Source organism: Oncorhynchus clarkii, chromosome 3 (assembly GCF_045791955.1).
Source record: "Oncorhynchus clarkii lewisi isolate Uvic-CL-2024 chromosome 3, UVic_Ocla_1.0, whole genome shotgun sequence".
In the NCBI taxonomy this organism is placed as follows: domain Eukaryota; kingdom Metazoa; phylum Chordata; class Actinopteri; order Salmoniformes; family Salmonidae; genus Oncorhynchus; species Oncorhynchus clarkii.
In genome coordinates this window covers 4,908,541-4,921,276 of record NC_092149.1, presented here as the reverse complement: position 1 = coordinate 4,921,276, position 12,736 = coordinate 4,908,541, and the positions used below count along the sequence as shown (strand labels likewise).

The 12,736-nt window shown below is 46.6% G+C and overlaps 1 protein-coding gene across 1 annotated transcript in view; it reads right to left on the bottom strand.

Annotated features, from left to right (window-relative positions):
- The window catches only part of LOC139386931 (ankyrin repeat and IBR domain containing 1b), a 53,516-nt gene extending 40,780 nt beyond the window's left edge, over positions 1–12,736 (bottom strand). The window contains exons 1-2 of the mRNA XM_071132826.1: positions 12,607–12,736; positions 5,793–6,074 (exon numbers count right to left, since the gene is read on the bottom strand). Coding sequence (XP_070988927.1) covers positions 5,793–5,980 — 188 coding nt within the window. The 5' untranslated portion in view covers positions 5,981–6,074; positions 12,607–12,736. The remainder of the gene's footprint in view (positions 1–5,792; positions 6,075–12,606) is intronic.

Sequence of the window (12,736 nt, the reverse complement as noted above, 5' to 3'; positions counted from 1 at the left end):
AACATTCATATAATGTATAGCACTAAGTAGTAGCTAAGTAGTTACTAAGTAGTAGCTAAGTAGTAGCTTTCTAGAAACTGGTACCCTGATACAGAACTACATGCTGTTGAAATCCTTCAGAAAATGTTACATTTAATGGAATATTATTTAACTAGGCAAGTCAGTTAAGAACAAATTCTTATTTACAATGACGGCCGACCGGGGAACAGTGGGTTAACAGCCTTGTTCAGAGGGGCAGAATGACACATTTATACCTTGTCAGCTCGGGGGATTCGATCTAGCAACCTTTCGGTAAACTGGCCCAACGCTCTAACCGTTAGGCTACCTGCCAAACGCTCTAACCACTAGGCTACCTGCCCAACGCTCTAACCGCTAGACTACCTGCCCAACGCTCTAACCGCTAGGCTACCTGCCCAACGCTCTAACCGCTAGACTACCTGCCCAACGCTCTAACCGCTAGGCTACCTGCCCAACGCTCTAACCGCTAGGCTACCTGCCCAACGCTCTAACCGCTAGGCTACCTGCCCAACGCTCTAACCGCTAGGCTACCTGCCCAACGCTCTAACCTCTAGGCTACCTGCCCAACGCTCTAACCGCTAGGCTACCTGCCCAACGCTCTAACCGCTAGGCTACCTGCCCAACGCTCTAACCGCTAGGCTACATGCCCAACGCTCTAACCTCTAGGCTACCTGCCCAACGCTCTAACCACTAGGCTACCTGCCCAACGCTCTAACCACTAGGCTACCTGCCCAACGCTCTAACCACTAGGCTACCTGCCCAACGCTCTAACCACTAGGCTACCTGCCCAACGCTCTAACCACTAGGCTACCTGCCCAACGCTCTAACCACTAGGCTACCTGCCCAACGCTCTAACCACTAGACTACCTGCCCAACGCTCTAACCACTAGGCTACCTGCCCAACGCTCTAACCACTAGGCTACCTGCCCAACGCTCTAACCACTAGGCTACCTGCCCAACGCTCTAACCACTAGGCTACCTGCCCAACGCTCTAACCACTAGGCTACCTGCCCAACGCTCTAACCACTAGGCTACCTGCCCAACGCTCTAACCACTAGGCTACCTGCCCAACGCTCTAACCACTAGGCTACCTGCCCAACGCTCTAACCACTAGGCTACCTGCCCAACGCTCTAACCACTAGGCTCCCTGCCCAAAGCTCTAACCACTAGGCTACCTGCCCAACGCTCTAACCACTAGGCTCCCTGCCCAACGCTCTAACCACTAGGCTACCTGCCCAGCGCTCTAACCACTAGGTTACCATGCCGACCGCTCCTTTGAAGTGATCGCCTATCTGAACGTGCTGGGTCGGTAGAATTAATATAACGGTAACCTTGGCTACCACCTGTCCAAATCATTTACAGATGTATGCTTAGCTCAATGCAACAAGGAAGGAAGGATGAATTTCTAACGTATTGTAACAGAGTCCCTAGTTTTAGAGACTGGAGGAACTAGTAGTGGAGCCCTACAGTCCAGATTTTAGTCCACTCCCTGTTTCAGTAGGATGTCTAACGTATTGTAACAGAGTCCCTAGTGTTAGAGACTGGAGGAACTAGTAGTGGAGCCCTACAGTCCAGGTTTTAGTCCACTCCCTGTTTCAGTAGGATGTCTAACGTATTGTAACAGAGTCCCTAGTGTTAGAGACTGGAGAAACTAGTAGTGGAGCCCTACAGTCCAGGTTTTAGTCCACTCCCTGTTTCAGTAGGATTTCTTCTGTTTGGTGTCTAATGAACTGCCTTTATAGGTGTCGGTGTCCTGCTATAGAACTACAGCGGTAGAGAGTGAAGGAGGCTTGTAGCTCAGTCTCAGGGTGGAACGCTCCTGTGACGTGTCTAACAGATGGTTCCTAGCAGGGGCAGATGGGACAGAGAGACACACAACACTCTGGGCACAGAGAGCAGGGAATAGCTGCTACCACATAGGCTTCATACAACTAAACAAACGTGCTTTACACAACTAAAAAGGTGTTTTATATAGTTAAAAGGTGTTTTATATAGTTAAAAGGTGCTTTATACAACTAAAAGGTGTTTTATATAGTTAAAAGGTGTTTTATATAGTTAAAAGGTGTTTTATACAACTAAAAGGTGTTTTATATAGTTAAAAGGTGTTTTACACAGTTAAAATGTGCTTTATACAACTAAAAGGTGTTTTATATAGTTAAAAGGTGTTTTATACAACTAAAAGGTGCTTTATATAGTTAAAAGGTGTTTTATACAACTAAAAGGTGCTTTATATAGTTAAAAGGTGTTTTATACAACTAAAAGGTGTTTTATACAACTAAAAGGTGCTTTATACAACTAAAAGGTGCTTTACACAGTTAAAAGGTGTTTTACACAGTTAAAATGTGCTTTATACAACTAAAAGGTGCTTTACACAGTTAAAAGGTGCTTTACACAGTTAAAAGGTGCTCCACACAGCATAACCATAGCGGTGAATAACTCCCATGTGAAAAGCCATTGAAAACAAAGAGGGGAAAACAATCCCCATTTCTAATACTTGACAAGTCATCTTTTAAAAACAATCCCCATTTCTAATACTTGACAAGTCATCTTTTAAAAACAATCCCCATTTCTAATACTTGACAAGTCATCTTTTAAAAACGAACCGCTTAATTTAATCACTTTTTTATTTTTTTAAAGAATGTTTTCGTCTGTCTGTGCTTTGTTTGGGTGCAACTCGCTGCCACCATTTTGTCCTTAAGGGGATAATAAAAACCAACTGAATGTCATTTCCAAGTCGTCACGGTAACCTAAATGCTACTATCTCATCTGACTGGCTGTTGCTGGATAAATAAAAAAGTTTAAACAAACGGTTAGATAAAATACATTGAATTAGCGGTGAAACCAAAACAGGCTGTTTGTTGCTGGGTCCAGATAAAAGACATTCAGGACGACGCGTAAGGTTACGCAACAAAACTGCAGGAACACTCGCCAGTGAGCCGACTGGGTACTGCAGGAACACTCACCAGTGAGCCGACTGGGTACTGCAGGAACACTCACCAGTGAGCCGACTGGGTACTGCAGGAACACTCACCGGTGTCCTGCCTGGGTAATCTATGATAGAACCCTCACCAGTGTCCTGCCTGGGTAATCTATGATAGAACACTCACCAGTGTCCTGCCTGGGTAATCTATGATAGAACACTCACCAGTGAGCCGACTGGGTACTGCAGGAACACTCACCAGTGTGCAGCCTGGGTAATCTATGATAGAACACTCACCAGTGAGCCGACTGGGTACTGCAGGAACACTCACCAGTGAGCCGACTGGGTACTGCAGGAACACTCACCAGTGAGCCGACTGGGTACTGCAGGAACACTCACCAGTGAGCCGACTGGGTACTGCAGGAACACTCACCGGTGTCCTGCCTGGGTAATCTATGATAGAACACTCACCGGTGTCCTGCCTGGGTAATCTATGATAGAACACTCACCGGTGTCCTGCCTGGGTAATCTATGATAGAACACTCACCAGTGTCCTGCCTGGGTAATCTATGATAGAACACTCACCAGTGTCCTGCCTGGGTAATCTATGATAGGACACTCACCAGTGTCCTGCCTGGGTAATCTATGATAGAACACTCACCGGTGTCCTGCCTGGGTAATCTATGATAGAACACTCACCAGTGTCCTGCCTGGGTAATCTATGATAGAACACTCACCAGTGAGCCGACTGGGTACTGCAGGAACACTCACCAGTGTGCAGCCTGGGTAATCTATGATAGAACACTCACCAGTGTCCTGCCTGGGTAATCTATGATAGAACCCTCACCAGTGTCCTGCCTGGGTAATCTATGATAGAACACTCACCAGTGAGCCGACTGGGTACTGCAGGAACACTCACCAGTGTGCAGCCTGGGTAATCTATGATAGAACACTCACCAGTGAGCCGACTGGGTACTGCAGGAACACTCACCAGTGTCCTGCCTGGGTAATCTATGATAGAACACTCACCGGTGTCCTGCCTGGGTAATCTATGATAGAACCCTCACCAGTGTCCTGCCTGGGTAATCTATGATAGAACCCTCACCAGTGTGCAGCCTGGGTAATCTATGATAGAACCCTCACCAGTGTCCTGCCTGGGTAATCTATGATAGAACCCTCACCAGTGTGCAGCCTGGGTAATCTATGATAGAACCCTCACCAGTGTCCTGCCTGGGTAATCTATGATAGAACCCTCACCAGTGTCCTGCCTGGGTAATCTATGATAGAACCCTCACCAGTGTCCTGCCTGGGTAATCTATGATAGAACCCTCACCAGTGTCCTGCATGGGTAATCTATGATAGAACCCTCACCAGTGTCCTGCCTGGGTAATCTATGATAGAACCCTCACCAGTGTCCTGCCTGGGTAATCTATGATAGAACCCTCACCAGTGTCCTGCCTGGGTAATCAATGATAGAACACAACTTGATTTCAGCAGTAGGTCCTTTTTTTCCTCCAAAACAGATGTATTATTTGACTAAAAACATTCATTTCAGACCTTGCTTACATTTGTATACGATCACATATAAACGAGTACGTGGACACCCTTTCAAATTAGTGGATTCGGCTATTTCAGCCACACCCGTTGCTGACAGGTGTATAAAAATTGAGCACACATCCATGCAATCTCCATAGACAAACATTGGCAGTAGAATGGCTTTACTGAAGAGCTCAGTGACTTTCAATGTGGCACCGTCATAGGATACCGCCTTTCCAACAAGAGCTGCCCCCCGGTCAACTGTAAGTGCTGTTATTGTGAAGTGGAAACGTCTAGGAGCAACAACGGCTCAGCCTCGAAGTGGTAGGCCACACAACCTCAGAGAATGGAACCGCCGAGTGCTGAAGCGCGTAAAAATCATCTGTCCTCGGTCGCAACTCTCACTACCAAGTTCCAAACTGCCTCTGGAAGCAACGTCAGCAAAATAACTGTTTGTCGGAAGTTTCATGAAATTAGTTTCCGTGGCCAAGCAAGCCGCACACAAGCCTAAGATCACCATTCGCAACGCCAAGCGTCGGCTGGAGTGGTGTAAAGCTCCAATGGAGTAAAGCTGGACTCTTGGAGCAGTGGAAACGCGTTCTCTGGAGTGATGAATCACCCTTCACCATCTGGCAATCCGACGGACACATTTCAGCGTGACAATGCCCCCCCCCCCCCCCCCCGTGCACAAAGTGAATACTAAACAGAAATGGTTTGTCGAGATCGGTGTGGAAGAACTTGACTGGCCTGCACAGAGCCCTGACCTCAACCCCATGGAACACATTTGGGCTGAATTGGAACGCGAACCGCGAGCCAGGCCTAATCGCCCCCTCAGCAATGTTCCAACGTGAGTAGGGGTTCTAAAACTTTTGCCCGATAGTGTATATATTGTTTCTTTTGCTCAGAAAACTTGGGACGGCCAAATAAAATCACGTTATGAAACCTTGCTATATATATATATATATATATATTACCTTTATTAAACTAGGCAAGTCAGTTAAGAACAAATTCTTATTTTCAATGACGGCCTAGTGGGTTAACTGCCTGTTCAGGGGCAGAACGACAGATTTGTCAGCTCTGGGATTTGAACTTGCAACCTTCCGGTTACTAGTCCAACGCTCTAATCACTAGGCTACCCTGCCGGCCCCTATAACCCCATCACACAGAGGGAAGCACATTTTCAGTCTCTTTGTTAAATATATATATTTTCTCCCCAGTTTTCCATATTTCAGGTTATTAGACACATTTCAGATGACTTCATACAGTTAGATGGGCCAGAGGGTCAGGTAACACTGAGACGTACGAGTCATGTCCTCACCTGATGAGACGTGTCATGGCGTGCCTGGCGGCGTAGTGCAGAGGAGTGTTGTGCTGGTAGGGTTCGCCATATGAAGTGTTGGGGTCCAGGCTCTCTTTAAACTGGGGGCTCCCCTCATACAGCTGATAGGCCAGACCCTCGTCACCGTTGATCAGAGCCTTGCGGAATTTAGTGGCTGTGTTCCCCATCGCCCCTCAGACTCTACCAGGAGGAGCTTCAACCTGAAGGCGTTTGGTGATATTTCAACCTGACCAACTGCAGAAGGACAGCATATTGATGCTCCTGAGGGCAGACCGAGAGGATAGAGAGGAAATTACAGACAACGAAATGGAACTGGGCCTAAGGACAGACACACAGGAAATTACAGCCAAAGAAATGGAACTGGGCCTAAGGACAGACAGAGAGGATGTTACAGCCAAAGAAATGTAACTGGGCCTAAGGACAGACAGAGAGGATGTTACAGCCAAAGAAATGGAACTGGGCCTAAGGACAGACAGAGACGAAATTACAGCCAAAGAAATGGAACTGGGCCTAAGGACAGAGAGAGGAAATTACAGCCAAAGAAATGGAACTGGGCCTAAGGACAGACAGAGAGGATAGAGAGGAAATTACAGCCAAAGAAATGGAACTGGGCCTAAAGACAGACCTAGAGGATAGAGAGGAAATTACAGCCAAAGAAATGGAACTGGGCCTAAGGACAGACAGAGAGGAAATTACAGCCAAAGAAATGGAACTGGGACTAAGGACAGACAGAGAGGATAGAGAGGAAATTACAGCCAAAGAAATGGAACTGGGCCTAAAGACAGACAGAGAGGATAGAGAGGAAATTACAGCCAAAGAAATGGAACTGGGCCTAAGGACAGACCTAGAGGATAGAGAGGAAATTACAGCCAAAGAAATGGAACTGGGCCTAAGGACAGACAGAGAGGATAGAGAGGAAATTACAGCCAAAGAAATGGAACTGGGCCTAAGGACAGACAGAGAGGATAGAGAGGAAATTACAGCCAAAGAAATGGAACTGGGCCTAAGGACAGACCTAGAGGATAGAGAGGAAATTACAGCCAAAGAAATGGAACTGGGCCTAAGGACAGACAGAGAGGAAATTACAGCCAAAGAAATGGAACTGGGCCTAAGGACAGACCGAGAGGACAGAGAGGAAATTACAGCCAAAGAAATGGAACTGGGCCTAAGGACAGACAGAGAGGACAGAGAGGAAATTACAGCCAAAGAAATGGAACTGGGCCTAAGGACAGACAGAGAGGATAGAGAGGAAATTACAGCCAAAGAAATGGAACTGGGCCTAAGGACAGAGAGAGGAGGGTGTAATGTATTGAATCACATTCAGGAGGGTGAAATGTACTGAATAACATTCAGGAGGGTGAAATGTACTGAATAACATTCAGGAGGGTGTAATGTATTGAATCACATTCAGGAGGGTGTAATGTATTGAATAACATTCAGGAGGGTGTAATGTATTGAATCACATTCAGGAGGGTGTAATGTATTGAATCACATTCAGGAGGGTGTAATGTATTGAATCACATTCAGGAGGGTGAAATGTATTGAATCACATTCAGGAGGGTGTAATGTATTGAATCACATTCATTTAATCTACATGATTCCTTTACTCAGAGAGGTATATTATGTTTTAGGCTATACATTTCTGTCTTTACATTCCACAACATTGGTCTCTACTGAACGTGACCCAGATTTCAACAAGGCAACAACAACAACAGGATGTCTCAAACCAAATATAGGTTAATCAGAAGAGAGAAAAAAAATGGCTTTAGCCAAAGACTGTCACATTTCAACTGTCATTCTGATTTATCCTAACAACAAGCTTTTCTACTGACACCAAACACAACCTCGTTGAATCCTACAAAACCAGCCTACTTACCAACAGAAACCAGGGGGAGAAGAGTAGCCTAACTGAGTAACTGCAAGCCCGAACCACAAAAGCCCAAAACTGAGGAGGAGGAGGAGGAGGAGAGGCTGCTTCCACACAAGTCCCCTTTCCACCCATACACCGTGTTGTTCTGCTAGGGCTAATGATACTTTCTGACCGTGCCACTTCATCTCATGGGGGGGACAGAGAGAGAGACAGAGCGGGGGGGGAAGAGGTAGAGAGAGAGAGGGGGAGACAGAGAGAGACAGAGAGAGGGGAGGAGAGAGAGACACGAGAGAGAGAAAGAGAGAGAGAGAGAGAGAGAGACAGACAGACAGACAGACAGACAGACAGACAGACAGACAGACAGACAGACAGACAGACAGACAGACAGACAGACAGACAGAGAGAGAGAGAGAGAGGCAGAGAGAGAGACAGAGAGAGAGAGAGAGAGACAGACAGACAGAGACAGAGAGAGAGAGACAAGACTTCCTCTAGTATCACCAGGGGCTTCCTGCTTCCCTCAGCCAACTGTCCTCACCCTGAGACCAGGGCCCAGGCCCAAATTGAATCCTATTCCCTATGTAATGCACTACTTTTGACCAGAGCCCAATGGGCCCTGGTCAAAAGTAGTGCACTACATAAGGAATAGGGTGCCATTTGGGACAAACCATAAGACCCATTGTGGACTTGGACTCCACCGATGCCATATGTTGTTATGTCGTTGTGGGCACACAGGCACAGGGCAGTGGGCACGGACAAGCTCCTACTACCATCCTGTTCTGCTCACAATAGGGACGTCTCTACAGTAGACAGAGTATAGGAGGTAGTACCCAGACAGAGTATAGGAGGTAGTACCCACACAGAGTACAGGAGGTAGTACCCAGACAGAGTATAGGAGACCGTACCCAGACAGAGTGTAGGAGACAGTACCCAGACAGAGTGTAGGAGACAGTACCCAGACAGAGTATAGGAGACCGTACCCAGACAGAGTATAGGAGACCGTACCCAGACAGAGTATAGGAGACCGTACCCAGACAGTGTAGGAGACAGTACCCAGACAGAGTATAGGAGACAGTACCCAGACAGGCTGTAGGAGACAGTACCCAGACAGGCTGTAGGAGACCGTACCCAGACAGAGTATAGGAGACAGTACCCAGACAGAGTGTAGGAGACAGTACCCAGACAGGCTGAAGGAGACAGTACCCAGACAGAGTATAGGAGACAGTACCCAGACAGAGTATAGGAGACAGTACCCAGACAGTGTAGGAGACAGTACCCAGACAGAGTGTAGGAGACAGTACCCAGACAGAGTGTAGGAGACAGTACCCAGACAGAGTGTAGGAGACAGTACCCAGACAGAGTATAGGAGACCGTACCCAGACAGGCTGTAGGAGACAGTACCCAGACAGGCTGTAGGAGACAGTACCCAGACAGAGTGTAGGAGACAGTACCCAGACAGAGTGTAGGAGACAGTACCCAGACAGAGTGTAGGAGACCGTACCCAGACAGAGTATAGGAGACCGTACCCAGACAGAGTATAGGAGACCGTACCCAGACAGAGTATAGGAGACCGTACCCAGACAGAGTATAGGAGACAGTACCCAGACAGGCTGTAGGAGACAGTACCCAGACAGGCTGTAGGAGACCGTACCCAGACAGAGTATAGGAGACCGTACCCAGACAGAGTGTAGGAGACAGTACCCAGACAGGCTGTAGGAGACAGTACCCAGACAGGCTGTAGGAGACAGTACCCAGACAGGCTGTAGGAGACAGTACCCAGACAGAGTATAGGAGACCGTACCCAGACAGAGTGTAGGAGACAGTACCCAGACAGGCTGTAGGAGACAGTACCCAGACAGGCTGTAGGAGACAGTACCCAGACAGGCTGTAGGAGACAGTACCCAGACAGGCTGTAGGAGACAGTACCCAGACAGAGTGTAGGAGACAGTTCCCAGACAGAGTATAGGAGACAGTTCCCAGACAGAGTATAGGAGACAGTACCCAGACAGAGTATAGGAGACAGTACCCAGTACCCAGACAGAGTGTAGGAGACAGTACCCAGTACCCAGACAGAGTGTAGGAGACAGTACCCAGACAGAGTGTAGGAGACAGTACCCAGACAGAGTATAGGAGACCGTACCCAGACAGAGTATAGGAGACAGTACCCAGACAGGCTGTAGGAGACAGTACCCAGACAGAGTGTAGGAGACAGTACCCAGACAGGCTGTAGGAGACCGTACCCAGACAGAGTATAGGAGACCGTACCCAGACAGAGTATAGGAGACCGTACCCAGACAGAGTATAGGAGACAGTACCCAGACAGGCTGTAGGAGACAGTACCCAGACAGGCTGTAGGAGACCGTACCCAGACAGAGTATAGGAGACCGTACCCAGACAGAGTGTAGGAGACAGTACCCAGACAGGCTGTAGGAGACAGTACCCAGACAGGCTGTAGGAGACAGTACCCAGACAGGCTGTAGGAGACAGTACCCAGACAGGCTGTAGGAGACAGTACCCAGACAGAGTGTAGGAGACAGTTCCCAGACAGAGTATAGGAGACAGTTCCCAGACAGAGTATAGGAGACAGTACCCAGACAGAGTGTAGGAGACAGTGCCCAGTACCCAGACAGAGTGTAGGAGACAGTACCCAGACAGAGTGTGGGAGACAGTACCTAGACAGAGTGTGGGAGACAGTACCTAGACAGGCTGTAGGAGACAGTACCTAGACAGGCTGTAGGAGACAGTACCTAGACAGGCTGTAGGAGACAGTACCCAGACAGAGTGTAGGAGACAGTACCCAGACAGAGTGTAGGAGACAGTACCCAGACAGAGTGTAGGAGACAGTACCTAGACAGAGTGTGGGAGACAGTACCTAGACAGGCTGTAGGAGACAGTACCTAGACAGGCTGTAGGAGACAGTACCTAGACAGGCTGTAGGAGACAGTACCTAGACAGGCTGTAGGAGACAGTACCCAGACAGAGTGTAGGAGACAGTACCCAGACAGAGTGTAGGAGACAGTACCCAGACAGGCTGTAGGAGACAGTACCTAGACAGGCTGTAGGAGACAGTACCTAGACAGGCTGTAGGAGACAGTACCTAGACAGAGTGTAGGAGACAGTACCCAGACAGAGTGTCCACGTCAGTGTTATTCTCAGAGGCAACCTGGAACCCATCCCAGTCCATCTGGAAGCATAGATTCTGATTGGTCAAACCAACCATTGAACAGTCACTTCTTTTGGCTTCATTTACACACACACAGACAAATTCAGATTTTTTTTTTACTTTCTCTACACTAAATTGTTCTTTTGACCAATTAGATCACTTCTGGAAAATATTGGATGTGAAAAGATCTACTGAGATACCCAATGGGCTAGACAATTCTCTTCTCATCTTGGGGGAGAAAAAAACCTGTTTACTAACAATGTGGAAGTCAATCAATTCACCATCATCGACACAAAAGAACAAATCAAATTACAGAAATATCCTGGGCAACCGAGAAAAAACTAATTCAATACAATTTAAGGCCAAGTGGCAAACAAAAATGCAAGCAGTATGAATGGAGGTGTGAGCATGCGGGTCTGGGCAGGTGAGATGTACTCACGGTTTGTCTCTTAACACAAGTTACAATTCTTAGAAGTCCCCTAGTTTTTGTGATGCTGCATGAGATGTCCAGTTGAGTGACATCCAGGTGTGTAAACGTGACAAATCTGATTCATGAATGACAGGTTGCAGGTACCCTAGCTATTAGAACCGTCAAATGGTTTGTAAGCTCTATGCTGGATCTGGCCTGGTTTCATGACATCGTGTCAGTCTAGTGTTAGCTAGAGATTTCTCATCATCTAGCTCGGGGATGGGCAACTTTGATGGGGGTTGGGGATGCAAAAAAAAAAAAAAAAAGATAACTATTTTTGAGGGGCTGCAGTGGCTTATGGGTCTGCATAAGCCACCCCCCACCATTTTTCCATAAGGTGGAGGCAAATGTTTGCCATTTTTAATATAATAACTGATGATCAATGGAAATACCGACAGGGCAGAAAATACTGCCCACTATGCACATTTTGTACTAAGGCGGAAGTTAGAAATAAACACGTTTCTTGGAAACACTGGGTCACTTGATAACTTGTTGATACTAGTGTTCAATCTTTGATAAGGACGTACAACTAACATGATAGCTAGCTATTTATTATCTAAAAACTGTCAACCAAAACACTGTCCTCCTTGGCACTGCTGCCTTTTCAAAAAAGGGTGATTATATTTGCAGGTTCATCGCCTGACTGCTAGCTAATCAGTAGCAACCAAGATATTCAACAACAACAGACAATGTAACAACCAAGATATTTAACAACAATAACAACCACAGACAAAGTAGCAAGCAGGATATTCAACAACATCAGACAAAGTAGAAAGCAAGATATTCAATAACAACAGACAAAGTAGCAACCAAGATATTCAATAACCACAGACAAAGTAGAAACCAAGATATTCAATAATAACAGACAAAGTAGCAACCAAAGTGGCTGGTATGTTTACTAACTAGCATGGTTGTATCTACCTAGTTAGCTTCATCATGCAAACTTTTAGTTGTTTCAACGAAAGCCAACATTTAAAAAAAAAAAAACGTACAAATGGTACTTGCTAGGTCATTACTCATTGTTCATGTTTATGAACTAGCTGGCGAACACATATCGGTGTTTTGGCAGATTTACGAGCTAAATTATCGTTAGCTAGCTGGAGAAAGCTAACTAACTAGCCGACGTTAGCTAACAACTCGCAGCAGTTGACAGTGACTAGCCAGCAAATGTCATGTTTTTTTTTAAATGTTTATGACTTTAAAAATGCACTACACTTCTCTGGCTTTTCTGTGTTTTTGTTAACTAGAAAGATAAAGAAAACATTGATTAGCTAGCTAGCTTAAGTAGACTTACAAAAGAGGCTCTTGCGGTTCCCCAGAATGTTGTCCTGTTGCCAGTGACTCTCTATTCTTCTGTCAGGCAACGCTGATATTCCATAAGGCTTCTGTTGTCCTTCTAGCTGTTAGTCTGTGGGTGTAGCTGG